At 33.0% G+C, this 20995-nt stretch overlaps 1 protein-coding gene across 1 annotated transcript in view; it reads left to right on the top strand.

Moving 5' to 3' along the window:
• The window catches only part of Cfap47 (cilia and flagella associated protein 47), a 416223-nt gene that overhangs the window by 74073 nt on the left and 321155 nt on the right, over positions 1 to 20995 (top strand). The window contains 2 exon segments of the mRNA XM_077793662.1: positions 13361 to 13502; positions 16349 to 16443. Of these exon segments, the coding sequence (XP_077649788.1) occupies positions 13361 to 13502; positions 16349 to 16443 (237 nt within the window).

Here is a 20995-nt window from a genome sequence, read left to right as displayed (position 1 = left end):
GATACCACTGGTTAAGTTTCAAGAGTGAGCTCTGGTATGCTTTTGCTTCAGAGGTTCTAAAATAATAGTGCCAAGGAGACAGTTTCTCTCTATACATACTGTGGAAGCATATGCTGCTGCATCATTCCAAATAAGAATCAAACTTCTGGGCTGGGGATATGGCTCAAGCGGTAGCGCACTCGCCTGGAATGCGTGCGGCCCGGGTTCGATCCTCAGCACCACATACCAACAAAGATGTTGTGTCTGCCGAGAACTAAAATAAATAAATAAATAAATATTTAAAAAAACAAACAAACAAAAAAAAAAGAATCAAACTTCTATATGACAATCAGAGTGTAAGATGTATATGTACAACTGTTAAACAAATATTCCACAAATTGATGCTTTGTGACCTGAAAGTGAAAATAGCATTGAGTAAGTCAAAGTAATAAAAATCACTGTCTTTAATGTTGCATTTATTTTACTAATGTAATTTTTTACTCAGATTGAAATGTTATTTTAGGAACAATGATAGCTATTATTGAGCTCTCAGGAAGAAAAAGTAAAGAACTTATGGACAAGTTCAGGTGATTAAATTTTGTCATTCTTAAGTATGGTACATTAATTGGGATAAGTTTTGTGGGTTTGTGCACCTATGATTCACATGGGGTGATATTGTCCTCAAGGTCCATTCTTCTGTTTATTCCAATTTTGGACAAGCACAGTGGAAGAGGTGGCAAAGGCTCTTTTTCCAACATCAAAACAAATGAAAATTCTTTTATATCCAATATTAAGTGTACTCAGATGTATCCTAAACTATTCATTTTCCATGGGTTTAATGTAAAGTAATTATTTGTCCTGATTCCTGAGTAGTGATATTTAGGTAGGTACAGTTTAGCAAGATTGCCAAGAAAGTACAGAACATCTTTGACTTTAAAAAAAAAATCATCCTAAGGATGTTTTCCTTCAGCCTAATTTAGGCTATGAAGTATTATCAAATGGAAATATTATTATTTAGATTTTTCTTCTATTTTTTCAGTGAAGGATATTTTGGTACATTAAATGTTGTCAAATTATTTCAATATTTGTTAAATTAGGCAAAATCTCATTTGTCTATCTAATTCAGACAAAAAAGCATAATTAACAAAAGTAATATGGAGAGCTTCAGAGGATATTTATCTTTTTAATTTTATATTCCTCTAATACCTTCCAAAAGCTACTTTCTCTCTCATATATCTTAGTCATTTGCATGTTTTATTAGAATAAACTTATATTTTAATCTCAATAAATGATGTTCTCTTTCTGATTATTGAAGTTTATTACCCCATTTAAATGGGGAATTCATTAGAGTAGAAAGAAAAATAAACAAAATTCTAAATTTTAATAATAATGACTACTGGCAATATTTTGTTTTGTCTCTTGTATGTATCTCGTATCAGATTCTGTGTTCTCCTGTTTTGTTGAGGAATCTTGCTTCCATTCCCAGATATTTGATTTTATTTTGTTTCCCTTTGGGTATCTTTGTCTGGTTTTGGTATTAGGGCAATATTGACTCTTTATAATGAGTTGGAAAGTGGTTTCAAATCTTTCATTTTTGTCATAATATGTAAGGGATTTGATTAACTCTTCCTGAAATTAGTTTATTTCATCATTGAAGTCATCTTGTCCTGGCCTTTTCTTTGTCAGATTTTCAAAAATTATTAATTCAATATGTTGTCAATTCTATTAGCCTGTTATAGGTCTATTCAAAATTTCGATTTCTTCTTGAGATATTTTATGTAAGTAATTTCTTGGCAGACAGGTATTCATTGTGTTGTTCTTTTTTTATTTACCTAAATAGTTAATAATGTCATTTCTTTCATTCCTGATTTTATGAAATAAGTCATTTCTTTTTATCTTGATCAACCTACTTTAAGTTTTATGAATTTTTTAATATTTTCAAGATCCAACTTTTGGTATTGATTTTCTGTTTTATTAATTTTTACCTTTTATTATTTATTTCCTTCTATTTGCTTTGGACTTGATTTGCTCTTATGTTTTCTTATTTTTAAGGGTAGAATGTTAGGGCATTGACTAGAGATCCTTCTCATCTTTTTTATATAGGCTTAGTGCTATATATTTCCCTCTAACTACTGCTTTACATTTAGCTCAAGAGTTTTAATATATTGTGTTTTCATTCTTATTCATCAAAATGTCCTATGTAATTTATTTTGAACTCATTGGTTATTTAGGTGTAGTTAATTTCCACTTACCTATGAATTTATCATTTCATTTTGTTACTCCTAATATAATCCTATTATAGTTAAAAGGCGTATTGTTACATTTAAGTTAAATTGATTTTGGGTTGTTTTATTACACTCTGTAGGTTAATTATGTTAAACTCAAAACTATAGGAGTTAGAAATGATTACATGTGATGTGTTATCTGTATGATGGTGCATGTCTGTGTATAATCACAGAAGGAAGGAATTGCTTAAAATAATAATTTTAATAATTAAAGATTATTAAAAATAATCTTTGTAGGATGATTTTCAAATATATATTGTTATAATTTTGATTTTTAAATCCCTAAATTAATGAAAACAAAGTAATCTTGTGACATTTAAAAATTCTGAAAAATTAAGATACGTCATTCTGCACAAAGCTTGCATCTTGCATGTTCATAGAAGCATTCACACACAAACACACTTTTCAATAAGGAAGAAATGAATCTTACCTTCTTTACAGTAATTTAATCCATATTTTTAAAAGTATGTTAAGGTTTTGTTCTTAATAAGTCTATATAGTGAGTTTACATTTTCATATAATGGAAATGTATACAAAAATGTTTTACTTAAGAATCACAGAAAATTTTAAAAATCCTTAATTTAGTTTAAATGTCTCACATGATTTTGTGGGTAAATGCATATGCAATATGATATTTTGACTCTGACTCACTGTTTAACACAGTCAACAATTAAATATTAGAAATCTATTTATTAGTGTTTAGATTGTGGCTCTTCCAGGATTCTAGAAATTGATTATACAATTATATATATATATATATATATATATATATATATACACTCATAATATATAAATATAAATATATATGCATATATATATATATATATATTTCTGTGCAGTGATATACTTTGCTTAATATTTTGAATCATTCTAAATTGAAAGGGAAATTTTCTCAGTGTACTGGAGTGTAATTTAGTACAGCAATGAAAAGAACATGTAAAATACTGCAGAGACAGCACATCCTATGAGAATTTACTTTATGAATTAGTGCCAGCAAGGCAAGATTGATTTTCTGAGTTCCAGTCATTTCAGATGCCCTTTACTCTGTTTAAAGTTAGGTATAAGTTGTTTGTCTTTGTGTGAGTATATGTGTAAATGTAAATAGCCAATGGGTGCTCTTTTGGTGAACCATATAATAGGAAAATGTGAAATCAGCCAGAAGAGTCGATTTATTTCTAGTTGTAACCCTTTTCAACACTGCACCAGATTTGAGCACAATCAAAAATACTGTTGGTAAATAGCCTAACATTAAATCTCTAAACCCTAGAAAAGGAAGAACAAATCAACATCAAAAGTAGTAAGAAGACAGGAAATAATTAAAATCAGAGCTGAAATCAATGGAATTGAAAGAAAACAAAAAAAAAAAATCCCCCAAATCAACAAATACTGTGACCAGCATGGCCAATCTAGCGGGTTCTGGCGAGGGGTGGAGGGGGATAAGAAAAATAAGAACTCACACACGTACAGATGTTTTTGAAGATAAAGCTGGAGTTGGATGGAGTGCTACTCTCTGATGGAGAAGCAGGCCTAAAGAGTTTTGGCAACAATCTTTATATATGTCTCTTCATCAGGTTAAAGACTATTCAAGCATTATTCTTTGTACTCAGAAAGTTACAGGGCTAGCAACATTATGTAGTTTTTCTGCAGTTACATTCTACAGTTGCAATATGCAATGTTAGGAGCTTTGTGTAGCTCTCAAGAAAAGTCCATTGTTTAAAGCTACTGTTAGGTGGGCAGTTTCAGGAGTAGCAGAGCTAGTGAAACATTATGGTTGTCTAGCAAGAAAGTTCCTTTATTCCCAGGAGCTATGTGCCTGAGATCAAGGTCAAGGCTGATAAGACTCTAGCACAGAGCCTCCTAGTGGAGAGCATTACCACAGCAGTGAGGCATCCTGCACGTTTGCACAGAAACATTCCTAGGCACCACACATGTCACAGCCATGAGGTCCTCAGAGACCCCAATTAATTCTTTGAAAAAAATAAATAAAATTGATAAACCCTTAGCCAAGCTAACAGAGAAAGAGAAAACTCACATTACTAAAATATTTAATAGATAAGGAAATATCATGGCTGGGGTTGTGGCTCAGTGGTAGAGTGCTCTCAACTAGTATGCATGAGGCACTGGGTTCAATTTTCAATACCACATAAATATAAAATAAAAATGTTATGTCTACCTAAAACTAAAAAATATTTTTTAAGAAAGGAAGTACTACAATGGACACTACTGAAATATAAACAATAGAAACTATTTTTGAAAATTCATACTCTAATAAAACAGAAAATTTTGAAGGCATTGACAAGTTTCTAGAGACATGTGATCTACCCATATTGAACCATTGAATATTTAAACAGATTAGTTTCAAGCAATGTAATTGAAGAAGCCATCAAAAGCCTAGCAACAAAGAAAACCTCAGTACCAGATGGATTCTCAGCCAAGTTCTATCAGACCTTCAAAGAAGAATTAACACAAATCCTCCTCAAATTATTCCAAGAAATAGAAAAGGAGGGAAGCCTTCCAAACTCATTCTAGGAAGCTAGCATCACTCTGATCTGAAAATCAGACACATCAATGAAAGAAAACATCAGACTAATACCTCTAATGAATATAGATGCAAAATTTTTTAATAAAATGCTGGCAAATGATATATAATACATTAAAAAGTTACTACACCATGGTCAAGTGGGGTTCATCCCAGGAATGCAAGGTTGGTTGAACATATAGAAATCAATAAAGGTAATTCAATACATCAATAGACTTAAAGTCAAGAATCACATGATTATATCAATAGATGCAGAAAAAGCATTAGACAAAATAGAGCTCCATTCATACTCAAAACACTACAAAAACTAGGGATAGTAGGAACATAATTCAACATCATAAAAGCTATATATGCTAAACCCAAGGCTAATAACATCATTCTAAATGGGAAAAAATTGAAAGCATTCCTCTAAAAAACTAGAACAACACAATGATACCCTCTTTTCCCACTTCTATTCAAATAGTTCCAGAAACTCTAGCTAGAGCAACTAGACGAAGAAAGAAGTTAAAGGGATACAAATAGGAAAAGAACTCAAACTATCCCTATTTGTGGATGACAGGATTCTATATTTAGAAGCCCCCAAAAACTTCACCAAAAAGCTCCCAAAGCTCATAAATAAATTCAGCAAAGTAGAAGGATATAAAATTAACACCTGTAAATAATTACATTCCTATGCATCAGTGATGATTCAACTGAAAGAGATTCACAATATCCTCAAAAAAATAAAATAATTGGGAATCAATCTAACAAAAGAGGTGAAAGACCTCTACAATGAAAACTATAGAACACTAAATAAAGAAATTTTAAAAAACTTTAGAAGATGGAAAGTTGTTCCATGTTCTTGCATAGACAGAATTTATATTGTCAAAATGGTCCTACCACCAAAAGCGTTACAGATTTAATGCAGTTCCTATTAAGGTTCTGATGATGTTCTTCACAGAAATATAAAAGGTAATCATGAAATTCATTTGGGGGCTGAGGTTGTGGCTCAGTGATAGGGCACTCATCTGGCACTTGTGAGGCACTGTATTCGATACTCGGCACCACATAAAAATAAATGAATAAAATTAAAGGTATATAATAAAAATTCATTTGGAAGAATAAGAAGCCCAGAATAGGTAAAGCAATCCTGAGCAAGAGAAGTGAAGAAGGAGGCATTACAAAACCAAAAAACTTTGAATTATACTACAGAGATATAGTAACAAAAATGGTATGGTATTGGCATCAAAACAAACACATAGACCAATGGAACAGAATAGAAGATAGACAAACACACATAAATAAAGTTATCTCATACTAGATAAGGGTGCCATAAACATACATTGAAGAAAAGATAGACCCTTCAACAAATGGTGCTAGGAAAACTGGAAATCTGTATATAATAGAATAAAATTAAAACCCTATCTCTCACCCTGCAAAAAAATCAACTCAAAGTGGATCAAGCGCCTATGCATTAGATGAAAGACTCTGCACTTACTAGAAGAAAAGTAGGCCCAAATCTGTTATGTTGGCTTAAAGATCTAATTCCTCAGCAAGACTCCTAAAATTCAAGAAGTAAAATCAAGAATCAGTAAATGGGATGATATCAAACTAAACAACTTCTTCACTGCAAAGGAAACAATCAAGAATGTACAGAGAGAGCCTACAGAATGGGAGAAAATCTTTGCCACTTGGACCTCAGAACATTAATCTCCAGGATATATAAAAAACTCAAAAAACTTAGCACCAAATAAAACCTCAAATAACCCAATCAATAAATGGGTAAAGTAATTTAACAGGCACTTCACAGAAGAAAATATACAAATAATCAACAAATATATGAAAAAAAGGTTCAACATCACTAACAATTAGAGAAATGCAAATTAAAACTACACTGAGAGGCTGGGGTTGTGGCTCATCAGTAGAGCACTTGCCTAGCATGTGTGAGGCACTGGCTTCCATCCTCAGCACCACATAAAAATAAATAAATAAATAAAAGGTTTTGTGTCCAACTACAACTATATACACACATACTATACTGATGTGGCCATATCAGTATTTATAGCAGCTCAATTCACAATAGCTAAGCTATGGAACCAGCCTAGGTGACCTTCAACTGATGAATGGATAAAAAATGTGGTACATACACACAATGGAATATTGTTCACCTATAAAGAAAAATGAAATGTTGGCATTTGCTGGTAAATGGATCAAACTGGAGACTATCATGCTAAGTGAAATAAACCAATTCCAAAAAACCAAAGGCCAAATGTTCTCTCTGATATGTGGATGCTGACTCACAATAGGTTGGGGGGAGGTAGGAGTGGAGGTTCACTGATTGGACAGGGGGAATGGGGGGAAGGGAGGGGGTATTAGAATGAAGAAAACAGTAAAATGAATCGGACGTAACTTTCCTATGTTCATATGTGAAAACATGACCAGTGTAAATCCACATCATGTACAACCACAAGTATGGGAAATTATACTCCATGTATGTATGATATGTCAAAATATATTCTACTGTCATATAACTAAAAAGAGCAAATAAAAATTTAAAAAGTATTGGTGGTCAATTGCCATTATATTTGACATTGATTGGACTGGTGTCTTTACTGTCATTGACTGGTGTCTTTACTGTCACTCAAGCTCCCCCTTTCCTTATGGGTGACTCACATGTCTACTCATCCTGTATGTACAGTTGTATATGTATATGTTAGCTACTAGTTACATGTAGATATTTAAAGTTTAATTTGATTAAAATTAACTGACTTTTAAGAAGTACTTTATTCCTCACAATTGTCTCATTTCAACTTCTCATTATCCACATGTGACTTTTGTATAGTGCAGAACATTTTCATTACTACAGAAAATTACATTGGACAACAGTGATATAGATCATTCCATATTATTATCCTTAGTTTTCCTTCTACTATGTGGCAGCACTGTGCCATAGGCTGGTTAATCTTCAGTGTCTCATTTGTTCTAAGGTCTCAACTCTGCTGTTCTATATTTGCCCTGAAGTTTTGGAATATTAGGTAGAATTGTTTACCTCTCTTTTTTCTACCAACATTTGTCAGCCCTTTAAGAATTTGCAACCCTTTGTGTAATCTTTTATAATTGTTATTCTGAAAGTAGTGCCTCAAAGATACAAAGGCAGGACATTTGATAACTGCTCTGTTTTGATTCATAAGCAGTTTTTTCTACCAACCCTGGTCTCAGTGATACCACTGGTTATGGGTAACAAGTCCTTCTTCTCCATATGTTGAAGTTTGAACATTAAAGAAGCATGCTGAGGCAAGCATATAAAGCAGGGTTTATTTATGGATTTACCTATCTTTACTGACTGCCTGTCTAATTCTGGCTTTATCAGGACTGAAATTTGTCCTTTGTTAGAATATCCTTTTTCAATTTGAGGTATTCCTGTCTTTGAATAACAACATCTGGGAAAGCACTTAGAACAGCATGCAAACTTTCCAAGTTATTCTTCTTTGGATACTGTGGTGGTTTTGTTGTGGTAAGTCTAATGTTCTTTTCTCTCTATAAATCACTTAATTTTGGGTATCCACAGTGTGGGAAGGGGAGGTGAGGTATGTCCTGGAACCAATACCCCATGGATACTGAAGGATGACTGTAAATAATGTTAAAACATATATAATACAAAATATTGATTTATATTAATAACAAATTAAGAAAAAGGCAGATGGACCAAAAGATGAAAAATAGATATGAGACATAAAATGTAACTAGTTACTGGAAGAATAAGATTAAACAAAAATAAAGAAAAATAAGATTAAACAAAGAATTTTATTGTATTTTTCTTTGTGTGTAAAATATCAAAGCAGGTTGTATTTGTACATGAAATACTACATCTTTATGCAATTTTCTCTTTGACGTCTGCTTGCTGGTGCTACTGCAGAAATAGATTATTGTGGGAATGAGTTGCTTGCTTTGTTTTGTCAAAGAAATGAAACAGCCATTAAAATAACACATGCTGCAGTATTTTATGCTTCTATAATTCTGTTATGAGAACAGACTGTTTACATAAGATTCTGTGACAGGAGATGGAATTAGTAGCTAAAGTTAAATAAAAACAAAATGAAAACCCAAGTATTTTCCATTGTAGGGCATTACAAATGAGTACAACCAAAATATAACCTTTATATTATTTAACTCTTCATTTTATTTGAAACTTTTCTGATTGTCAGCATTAACTTTATAAGTAGAGCACAGAACTAAATGTATGTACCTCTGAAGCCCATCATCGTTGTCTTAATTTTGGAGGCTTTTGGTAGGTCAGAGGACTATTATTCTTACTTCTTCACGTTCAAAATATTCACATTCTTGCCATTTTCCACTGCTTATCTCTAGAAACTTAGCAAGGAAACACAGGGCAAGATTGTGTGTGTGTGTGTGTGTGTGTGTGTGTGTAGTATTTAGGGTTTTCTTCATATGGGATCATATCATCTGAAAAGAGAGACAATTTTACTTTTTCCTTTCTGACTTAGATTCCTTTCATTTCTTTTTCTTGCTAAGAAATAATTGCACTGCTGTGTAAGTACTGCATGCTAACCAATTGCACCACTGGAATGCTGAATGTTTTCTTTGATATAAGGAGGCTGATTCATGGTGGGAGCAGGAGCATGGGAGGAATAGAGAACTCTAGATAGGGCAAAGGGGTTGAAGGGGAAGTGAGGGGGTAATTAATGATGGTGAAATATTGACGATCATTACTATCCAAAGTACATGTATGAAGACATGAATTGGTGTGAATATACTATGTATACAACTAGAGATATGAAAAATTGTGCTCTATATTAATAATAATTATAATGCATTCTATCATATATAAATTTAAAAATTTACATAAAAAAGAAATAATTGTTCTGGCTTGAACTTGCAGTACTCTGTTTAGAAGAAGTAGCAAATGGTAAAAACTCTAAAGACTCTGGAAAAAAACTTTTAGACCCATTAAATAAATTCAGTAAAGTTGCAGGATGCAAAGCCTATTAAAATTAGTTGTGCTTTTATTCACTATCAAGGAACCATCGAAAATGAAATTAAGAAACAATACCAGCCAGGGTCTGTGGCACATGCCTATAATTCCAGCAGTTCAGGAGGCTGAGGCAGGAGGGTCTCGAATTCAAAGCCAGCCTCAGCAAAGGCAAGGCTCTAAGCAAGACAGTGAGACACTGTCTCTAAATAAAATACAAAATAGGGCTGGGGATGTGGCTCAGTTGTTGAGTGCCCCTGAGATCAATCCCCAGTACTAATAAATAAAGAAATAAATAAAAATAAAAAATAAACAATACCATTTGTAGTAGTATAAAAAAGAACCTAATCCTTAGGAATTGACTTAACCAAGGAAATGAAATACAACTACAAAATATTGATGAAAGAAATTAGAGAAAATGCAAATATTGAAAGATATCCTGTGTCCACAGAAGACCTGAGCCTCATGTTAACTATACATTTGTGACTTTCTAATAAAAAGGAAAACTATTTTCCAAAGTTACTATAAATTTTTTTATTCCTGTCAGCAATGAATGGATGTACTAGGTGTTCACATCTTTACTAGCACTTAGTATTGTTACTTTTGTTTAATCAAAATTTTTTTTCCTACTGCAACTTAAATAGTCTATGTGAGTTTAGAAAAGGTCATTTAAGGACAATAACACACACACACACAAACTCATTCTTGCGCATGCATGTACCCCCCTCCCCCCCCTCCCGCGGGTAATGGTTCAGTCAATAATGAGCTGCTTGTATTTTGGTGTTGTATCACTTAGTGACATGTAGCACCTTAGCTTGTGTAAGTACATTCTGTGATGATCACACAGTGATGAAATTGCTACTAATGCAGACCTCAGAACATATCCACAGTCCAGCAGTGCATGATTATGCTACAAGAAAGGAAATACTGAGAGTGAACAAGTGTCCCTATGCTTGAAGTCCAGGGAGGAAGGGCGGGAACCAGAGTGAGCAACAAAACTTAACAAGTTCTGCATCTGTCGTTTGAAGTCAGGGCCTACCAAGAAATACAGAAACCTAAGCTCTACATGCCCCATTTTTATGCTGCAGGCTCCCTTCCCTCCTCTAACTCTAAGCTGACAAACAGAAGGTCTCTGTCTTTTGAATACTCAAGCAACTCTGATACACACACATCAAAAACTGATACACAAAAACCAAAACCACTTCAAATATACTTCAAAAAAGGTACCCCCAAGAAGAAATAGCTTGCCCAACTAAACAGACTGACTTTTGGTCCCCAAGGGCACATCTGTCTTGTTCACTGTGGTATTACTACTACAGGTGTCCAATAGGATATGCTAAATGTCTGAAACCCTAAAGAATTTTCATGAAGGGAGAATACGTTCTACCGTTTCCAGCTCCTTCCCTGACCCAGAAACTTGGCTCATGATGCGGCACTGTAGGTTTTGAGTTTAGCCTATGTCTGCCCTGTAGCCATCCAGTGAGGTCCACCATGCCCTCCAGTGACTCTGGGGGTACAGATGACCCAAAAGGGGCAATGGCTCTCAGTATCCTTTTACATGTGCAGACCACCTTTCTCTGGGTGAAATCAGGGCTGAGGAAGGAAGGATGGCTCTTCCATTTAGGTCCTCCTGTCTTTCTCCTCCTCCCTCTCATTTAGACCCTCTGTGTTTCTTTCTTTTGTAAGGAGTGGGCTCTCTCTAACTTTTTATCATGTTCAAAGGGTCCCTTGATACCAAATTCTAGAGCTTTGAAGAAAGGCCACAGAGAAAGAAGAAAAAAGTCACATCCATAAAAACACAAAGCACCTGAGAAATACCTACGAGCAAACACCTAAAACCTAGAATGTCAAGCAAAGCAAACCAAAAAACATACAGGCAAAACAAACAATCAAAAATCTTTCATTTTGTCAAGAAATGTATTTGAATATTTAACCAGTCATAAGTCATTTATCCCATACTTGTAAGGAAAAATAAATGACAGTAATTAAACAGAGACAAGGTATGATTAGTTCTTGAAACTGGCCACTAATGCTTTGTATAAGAACTATCAAGTCAAAAAACCGTGTAGCCTGAGCCTCAGCTGTAATTAAAAACAAAACAAAACAAAAATCTGGTCTGGAAAAGCACATTGAGAGAAGCACAAGGAACTCATTTTGAATACATAGTCTGCGAAATGTCTTGGGAGATGGTATTTCTTGTGATTTCAATTTGCATTTATTTTCCTAATGTCTAATGATGTTACATCTTTTAAGAATGTTTTTTATTAATGTATTATAGTCATACATAATATAAATTTTGATACATTCATTTTGATATTATTATATCATAATATCATTTTTAATTTTGATATAATCATGGAATATAATTTGTTCCATTTCAGTCCTGAGTAATTCCTCTTTACCCTACCACCTACCTTTTGCTATTCTGGTCTTCCTTGTATTTAATATTTTTTCAATCAGTGCTTCATAATTACAAATAAAGTGAAATTCACTACGATATATTCATATATGTACATAGCATCATTTGGTCAATTTCATTTTACATTTCCTTCCCTTTTCCTGTCCCTTTGCCCTTCCCCTTGGTCCTCTTCCTCTACTGATTTCCTTTCTATTTTCATGGAACACCCTTCCATTCCCCCCCCCCCCATTTATTTCTCTCTAGCTTCTGCATATCAGAGAAAACATTTGACACTTTATTTTCTATCTTTTTTGGAACTGGGGATTGAACTCAGGGACACTCAACCACTGAGCCACATCCCCAGCCCTATTTTGTATTTTGTTTAGACACAGGGTCTCACTGAGTTGCTTACCACCTCGCTTTTGCTGAGGCTGGCTTTGAACTCATGATCCTCTTGCTTCAGCCTTCTGAGCCGCTGGAATTACAGGCATGTACCATTGTGCCTGGCAGACTCTTTATTTCTGAGTCTGGCTTATTTCACTTAGCATGATATTTTCAGTTCTATCTGTTTACCAGTAAATGTCATAGTTTCATGTGCTAATGTGTCATTATGTGCATATCTTCTTTTCTAAATTGTCTTCAAATCTTTCACCTGTGTTTTCATTAGCTAGAACATTTTTTTTTTGGTTGACCTTTGAATCTTTTTATAGTGTTTTGGATACAGTTTTTTTTTTTTTTTTTTTTTTTTTTGTGTGTGTGTGTGTGTGTGTGTGAGAGAGAGAGAGAGAGAGAGAGAGAGAGAGAGAGAGAGAGAGAGAGAACTGTATTTTGGCTTATAATTTTATTTCCATAATAAATGTCTTTAACAGTACATATGTTTTAAATTATAAAATTAATCATGTTTTCTTACATTTCTCCCTATAGTTTTATAACTATAGGTTGTGTATTTGGATTTTTAGTTCACTTAAAATAAATAGGAATTGTTTAAATATTTATGTATTTTTTATTTTTTAGAACAATTTTAACCTCACAAAAAGTAATCTTATTGTTTTCAGTAAATGTGGCTTCACTTTCACAAGATAATTTTAATTTGAAAACTGTTCTTATAAACTGTTGCCAAATCAATGATATCACATATTCTTCAAAAAAAAAAAAAGTCACAGTATAATGTTTGTTCTTTTTTGTCTCAGGTGGCAACATATGACTTCAGCATTCAAATTTATATTAATTCCTTTAAGACTTCAGAACTCTACACTGAATGTTTGTCAATGAAAAATTCTGATTTGCCAAAGACCACACCACTTATCAAACCATGTTCTGTTCAAGCAACTGGTATGTAATAAGAAATAGGCAACTGATGTGGGTAAAACAAAGATTTTTACTTAAGCATCTAAAAGTTTAAAAAATCAGAGTGATATTCATTTTTCAAAAATAGACTTATGAGAAGGTAAGATTATGATATGATTTCCTTGCATGTCATTTAAGTTTTGAGTACATAGAATTAGATGTTAACTAAAACCACAGATATATTTGTAGGTAAGTGACTAACTGCTAAAATAAATTAGAAGAGAATAAAAGTAGATTTAGTACTTTATTGTGTGGGAAGATTTAAATTTATTAAGGCAAATTATAAGTTATTGAAATAAAAGGAATTGAAAATAAAATGAAAAAAAACTGACAATTTCATTTTAGAAAATGTTTTTTATTCCAAAAGATTGAGTTTACTAGAAAAGTTGGTACATTTAAAGACAATTATTAAGTACAATCAAATTTTGAGTTAGGTTTTTGAATATTTACTTACTATTTACAAATATTCTTGAATAAAACTGAAGTATACTTCAAACACTTTCAGCAAGCTTTGGCTTTGCTTTTTATCATATGAGCTTGAAGGTTTTTTCCCCTGGAAAGTAAAGAAGCCTATACTTATTTTTATAGTTCTGATACTGAGTTAAATTGTCATTAATTATAGTGAATGAGTATCATATCAGTTAATAATTATGCATGGCATTTCATTAGACAGGCCTCACTAAAATAGCATGTGCATGATAGAAATTTATTTCACTCTCATTTAAAATCCCTAATTAGGAAGTACAGAGCTGGTATGGAAGCCCTAAGAAATTAACATTTTTAAAAATCGTGTTTTAAAGTATCTCTTTTAAAAAAGAAAATCAACATTGTCTGGTTTTTGCTGTCTAAATTAGGTAGATTATCACTCATCATGAGTTCCTCATTCATTATATTAGCTTTTTCATTTTTTAATGTGACTGTTTCTCAAGATTGGTTTTTGCCTTTAGTTTTATTCATCTTTTCAATAGATCTTTTTATTAATTTGATGTTAAATCTAGCTATCTTTCCCCCTTGGTTTCTAGCATTGTTTTAAATGTTAGAGGTTTGAGAAATATGAAATTCTGTTTGTCCCCATTTTTAATGGTCTTTAGCAATTTTAAATTATCAAGAGTTCTTAATATTTTTGGATCATTCCTTGCCTTGCTGGTGTGTGTGTGTGTGTGTGTGTATGTGTGTGTAAACAGTTCCTTTTATTACTATTTTATGATTATTTCTTTGACATTCTCTTCTGCTGATTACATTGTTTGTATTTTTAGTGGATTTAGTTTTCCTTTATGCCTTTTTTTTTTTTCATGTTGAGTAGTCCGCAGTCTAGCTGGGCACAAAATCACGAGCCACCACACACCTTGTAGATTCAAACAGCAACTCTTTATTCTCTGTCACGGGCACTTTACACACACGTTCTGGGCAAAATCCACACTCTCCACCGGGCTCTGAATCCCAAATACTCTCAGAACTCAGGGAACTCAAGGACCAGGTGCCTGGAGGCAGCAGGATACGCCCTATTCCCAGCAGGATACACCTTAAACCTGGAACCGCCCTAAACCCAAGGAGCGCCCTAAACCAGATCCGCCCTAGTCCTTGAGCAAGGTCACCTTACATGCAATGTCACTGCAAATGACCTGGGTCATGCCATGCGTCATTCCTACTTGGCAATGGCTCTCAGCAGAGTAGTTCCTTTTATTTCTGTTGACCTTTACCTGTTCTTTCATGCTTATTAGTGACTCTCAAAAGGCTAGCTTTGGCACCAAATACTGTATCTAGCAGTCAGGATACCAATGAACATTTTTAATGTGAAGGAGTAGGGTGGTCTGAAGTGTTAGTTGGTGAGTCACCTGATGGTTCAGTTTCTCCAGAATGTGATTCTCTAATAATCTATTCTAGGGAGAATATAACTTCTTTGTTTAAATGAAATAAGACTTTCTAACTGGTGAAGTAACATGCCAAAACAATGCCCACTTTTTAAAGATATAAACACCCTATTTTTTTCTGGGTATCCCCTATTGCCAGTTTGTATTTACAAAGGCCATATTATATGTACTACTTTTTGTATATCTGTCATAATGTTATCTTTTCCATAATTTCTCATGACAGATATTGTGTATGATACAATGGTGACCACAATCTACAAATTTCTGTTATCCCACAGATCCTAAGCTCCCTGCAAAATATCCATTAATTTAAAGCATGTGTGAAATACATACATGTTCAGGATCATAAATTAATGCATTTCATACACTTGTTTTCCTAATTTCTTATGAGATCTTTTAGTTTCTATTAAAAATTCAAATGTCTCAGCTGTATTTTTCAAAAAGTATAGGTTTTTCTAGCAGGCAACAATAACTTCTAAGACATTTAAGTATTTTTATAGCTACCCATTCCTAATTTTCTATAGAATAAGCCATTTACTCTTAGAACTTTCTTGTTTTATCTAGGAAATATTATATGATATACCATCTATATATTGTCCTGAATTCCAGTAATTTTTTCTTCATTTCTCCTCATTTTGGCATTGATCAAACTTTACTATGGGTATCATTTTAACTTTATACATTTTTCTTAGCTCAATATTAAGTATATTGCATACTTTTTATCATCTCATTGGTAACATTTAATGGTAATTGATTATTAAATTCATAAAATTGAATGTTGTAAGTATGAAAAGCAGGATATTTTTGAAATATTTTTAAATATAATTTTATTTCCTAGCTAGAAATGTAATCACAGAAGCAAGCCTTATTTTCTCAGTGTTTCATGTAGATAAATATACTTAGTGCCTATGAGCTTATATCTATTAATACCTTATCAGAATATTTACTTTTCTTTCAAAGTATTACAAGCACCATTGAATTTATCCAGTACTGAGTTTGTATTTCACATTCCTTTACATGAGATGGAGGCTAATAAAAAGGTCAACAAAACTCAGGTATGTATAGAGAATTTATACAGTTTATAATTGTTTTATAATTATGGTTTAATTATGATTTTTAGTTTACTAAATGGATTTTGAATGATTTGAAATATTCCCTATGAGCAATATTTTCCCTAATATTTATGCTATTTGGAGCAAGAATACTGGCACTTTTTAAAAGTGTGTATATGTGTGTAGTGTGTGCGTGTATAATTTGTCAAAGTAATTTTCAAAGCATATAGTCACATATAAAGCTATATATCTTATAAATACCTTATAAATAGATGCATATACTTAATAAGAATATTCAAAATACTTGAATAAAATTAAATTATTTTCTTAATAAAATGGAAGCTATGATTTAAATTAATGTGAACTATATTCCATATATATAAGAAAATTTGTCAAGTAGCAATAATAAAAGTGAAAAATTGAGGTATAAAATAATTTTTACATTGATCGACTCTTTTTGCTTACTTAATCTCTCTGCCTTTCTTCTAAAATAGGAGTCTATAAGAAAGGAGAGCATGTACATACATGTCATAGGCATTTGTATTTGAATTACCCTTTTTTCCTAGTACATTATTATTCCTATTACCGTTTATGAACTTCTGTAGTGCTGAAGAGGTATACGGAGAAAATATTTAATGTTATATCTGTAAAAAATAGCAGAATGCTATATGAAATTATAGTTAGAGATCAGTATCTTTGGCATTTAAAAATGTTATTTTTTTAGGGCCTAAAAAGTCAATAAGAGGGCTGGAGTTGTAGGTTAGTGGTAGTGGGCTCACCTAGCATGTGTGAGGCACTGGGTTCAAGCCTCAGCACCACATAAAAATAAATAAATAAAATAAAATCATTGTGTCCATATATAACTTAAGAAAAATGTTTACAAAAAAGTCATTAAGACTTTTTCTCATAGAATTTTGAGCATACAAAACACCTCTTGTATGTAGCAATAGAAAGGCAACTTTAGTGAAGTAAAATGAATTTAATTTCAGATGTTGAAAATCCCTTCTTACATGTGAGGTTATTTCATATCATTAAAATTTTATTCTGTAAGAAAAAAAAGATCTAGATCCCAACATCCTTCTCTTTAAGAGGCAAAAGAGTCACACTGGCCCCAGGGGGAAGAAAATGTGACTTTAATATACTACTTATATTCCCTATGAATGATATTTGCACAGACCACATAATATATACAGAGAAAACTTAATATGTTTATGGAACAGAATTAAAATATTATCATTTATAATTTGTCATATGTGAAATGGCATGCATCAATACATTATGTGAAAGTTAAGTGGACAGAAAAGTTGGGAAATCCTGGAAGGAGTAGTAAAGCTCATTTTACACAGTAAGTAACTAAAGGATAGTATCAAAGGTTGACAGGAAAAGAACTAGAGATATAAATGTATTGCTTAAAACTATTAGTTGACTAATAGAAGAGTTCAAATAATATAAATATCAAAAAAAAAATAGGAAGTGAGGAGAAGACTGGATGTAGTGTAAATGGACTAAATACTTGTCTTTCTTGGGGCAGTCAAGAGACAATAATCTGAAGCTGATAAATCATGAAATAGCCACATGGCAGACAGAATAATGGCTCTCAAACATAATTAAATCCTAATATCCAGAATTCACAAGTACATTAACTTACATTGCAAAAGATGCTTTGCTGATGTGTTTTAAGGATGTTGAGAAGTGGAAATTGTCTTGGATTATCTTGGCGATTCCATTCTAATCATTTGAATGGTTAAAAGTACTGAACCTTTTCTGACTGTATCAGAGGGGAATGTGACAACAGAGGAAGGGTCAGAAAGATTTGCTGTATTGCTGGCTTTGAAGATAGAAGGAGGCCACCAGCCAAGGAATGCAGCTGGCCTCTAGAAACTGAAAAAGGCAATAAAAGAGACTCTTCCCCAGAGCTTTCAGAAAGGAAAACAGTTCCTGCCAACACCTTGGTATAAGGAATAATAATAAAGAGAGACACACAGACAAGGTGCAGAGGCAGGGAAGGTGACAGAGTGGCTCTTTGTCCAAGTGGCCACATTTTTTTATAGCAATAGGTTACATTAGGCTATTAGTATCGTAACCACATTATTATTTAGAGTATCAGTAAGGTTGCTTATTCTGAAGTTAGAGTTCACAGTTACAAATGCAATGTTAGGATCTTTGTGCAGTTCTCAATAAAGTCCATTGTCTGAAGTTACTGTTAGGTGGGCAGCTCCAAGAGCTTGGTGAAACATTGTAGTTATCAAGGAAGCAAGTTCCTTTATTCCCAGGAGTTATGTGCCTAAGATTAAGGTCTAGCATGGGGGGCACCTGGCATCCTATGCCTTTGCACAGAAACTTTCCCAGGCACCAAGCATGCCACAGCCATGAAGTCATCAGGGACTCCAATCCCAAACATAAAACCCCTATACCTTGGATCTTACTTAAGTGATATTGTGTTGAATTTCTACCCTACAGGGATGTAATATAATAAATTTTCTGTTCTTTAAGCCACTATGTTGGGGGCAGCATGTTATAGCAGCGATAGAAACCCAACAGAAACTATATCAACATTACATTTAGAATAAGGCTGTTCTAGATAAAATCTTGAACCAGCATTGGCTAAAATCAGTTGCAGAACTGTTGATGGGAAGGCGCTGAGGTGAACAACTACTTTTAATAAGCATTTTTGAGCTCTTTTTAAGGTACATTTATGTATCATTTTGATAAAAGTATGAAGAAAAACTAACACAATACTAAATATACAATGTAATAAGTGTTTCTCTATGGATAACTATTAGTTCCATTCTCATAATTATAGAAAATAGAAGTAGCTACTTTTATTGTTGTTGTTATTTGCCATGCTATAGATAGAAATAATTAAGAGATATAACTTTTCCTCATTTTAGAATGCTATAATAAGGCATTCAAATGGCTGGTATGATTTTTGTGCCCACCTATTGTTAGGGTCTGTAAACAAGTCAAGATGGTGCCTGGCATTTTGCCAAAGGGAGTGGTTTGTGAAGGAACGCCAGGGAGCCATTAAGTGTGGAGATTCCTTATTGGTTGACTGCTGTATCTAGTTTATGTTAATTAAGATAAGCTGTGTGGAATGTATATATACCCCTCCTGTCCTACAATAAAGGGCTCCCACTCCTGCTGTATCAATGTACACAAGTTGCTCGTCGCTGCAGCCGGACTGCAGCAACCTATATTAAAAGTTTCTCGAAAATACGTAAATTTGCTTTGTTATGGTTAAGATATACAAATATTAGAACTAATTAGATGCTTAAATACTTGAGGCATTGGTATTAAAATGTGTTCATTTTATCTTATATATTTTGAATCAATCATTCTTTAGAAAGAAGAATGATATTTTGTTGTAGTAACAGTTGTATGGATTATTTTGTACTTTTCAAATTTTTAAAAACTAAAATTAATTTTAAAAACTGATTGATAGTTTTAGTTTGATGGTACGTTGCATTGAAAAGATAAGTGTACATGAAAGTCATGCCCATAACTCCCATACTTACTAAAATGTTACAAAGACAGTACAAAATTTGTATATACCCTTCACTCTTTTTCCCTAAAGCATTTCCCATACTAAGAAATTAATGTTAGTATGATGTTATTAACTAAAGAATAGTCCTGTCTGGAATTGATTACTAATGTACTTTTACTTTTTCAAGAGTTTAAACTAGGATACCACATTCCATTTAGTGTCCTCTGATATGCAACAGGCTCTCAATCTTGATAAATTTTTACAACCTTGAGAATTTTAAAATTTATCTAACAGTTTTTTCAGAAGGTCCTTCATGTGTGTCTGATGTTTTCACTGGACTATATTGAGTTCATATTTTCCATTGGTTTGGGGTAATGTCACAAAGGTGAAATGTACTTTTTATAATTCATATGAAAGAAGTTCATGATACCAAAAGGACTCATCACTAGTAATATCTTCTGGGTTTCTCCACTGTAAAGTTAGTATTTTTCCCTTTTCATACTCTGTACTATGGAAATGATGGAAGTGAGTGATCAGTTTTAGTCCACAAAGAATAGAGGGTTTTGAAAAGGAGAATTATCATACACTATTTGTTTTTTGAAAAAAAATATTTTTTAGTTGTAGGACAAAATACCTTTATTTATTTATTTTTAATATGGTTCTGAGGATTGAATCCAGGGCCTCGCACGTGCTAGGCAAGTGCTCTACTGCTGAACAACAACCCCAGCCCCAGCATATACTATTTGTAGTTTTTCTGTAAGAAAGAATATTCTCTCCCCCTTTTATTTAATTAATTACTAAGCATATCAGTATGAGTTCACCTATAGCATTTACTTTATACTTTTAGTTATACTCCAATATGATGTAATTTATTTTGTTGCTAAAAACTTTTCCAGCTTTGGCCATTAGGTGTTTTTTTAGGTCAGCCCTTTGACATGCTCCCATCATCGTAATTTTTAAGCATTTTCTTAATTACTGTCACTACCAGATGTTCCAGGCTCATCTTTTACTTCAGTTCTACAAACAACATTTTCTCCAAGACACCCCAGAACCTTTCGTGGTAGAATTATA

This window comes from Urocitellus parryii, chromosome X (assembly GCF_045843805.1).
Source record: "Urocitellus parryii isolate mUroPar1 chromosome X, mUroPar1.hap1, whole genome shotgun sequence".
NCBI classification, from domain to species: domain Eukaryota; kingdom Metazoa; phylum Chordata; class Mammalia; order Rodentia; family Sciuridae; genus Urocitellus; species Urocitellus parryii.
Note: the sequence above shows the minus strand (reverse complement) of the source record. Positions and strands in the feature narration are given on the sequence as shown.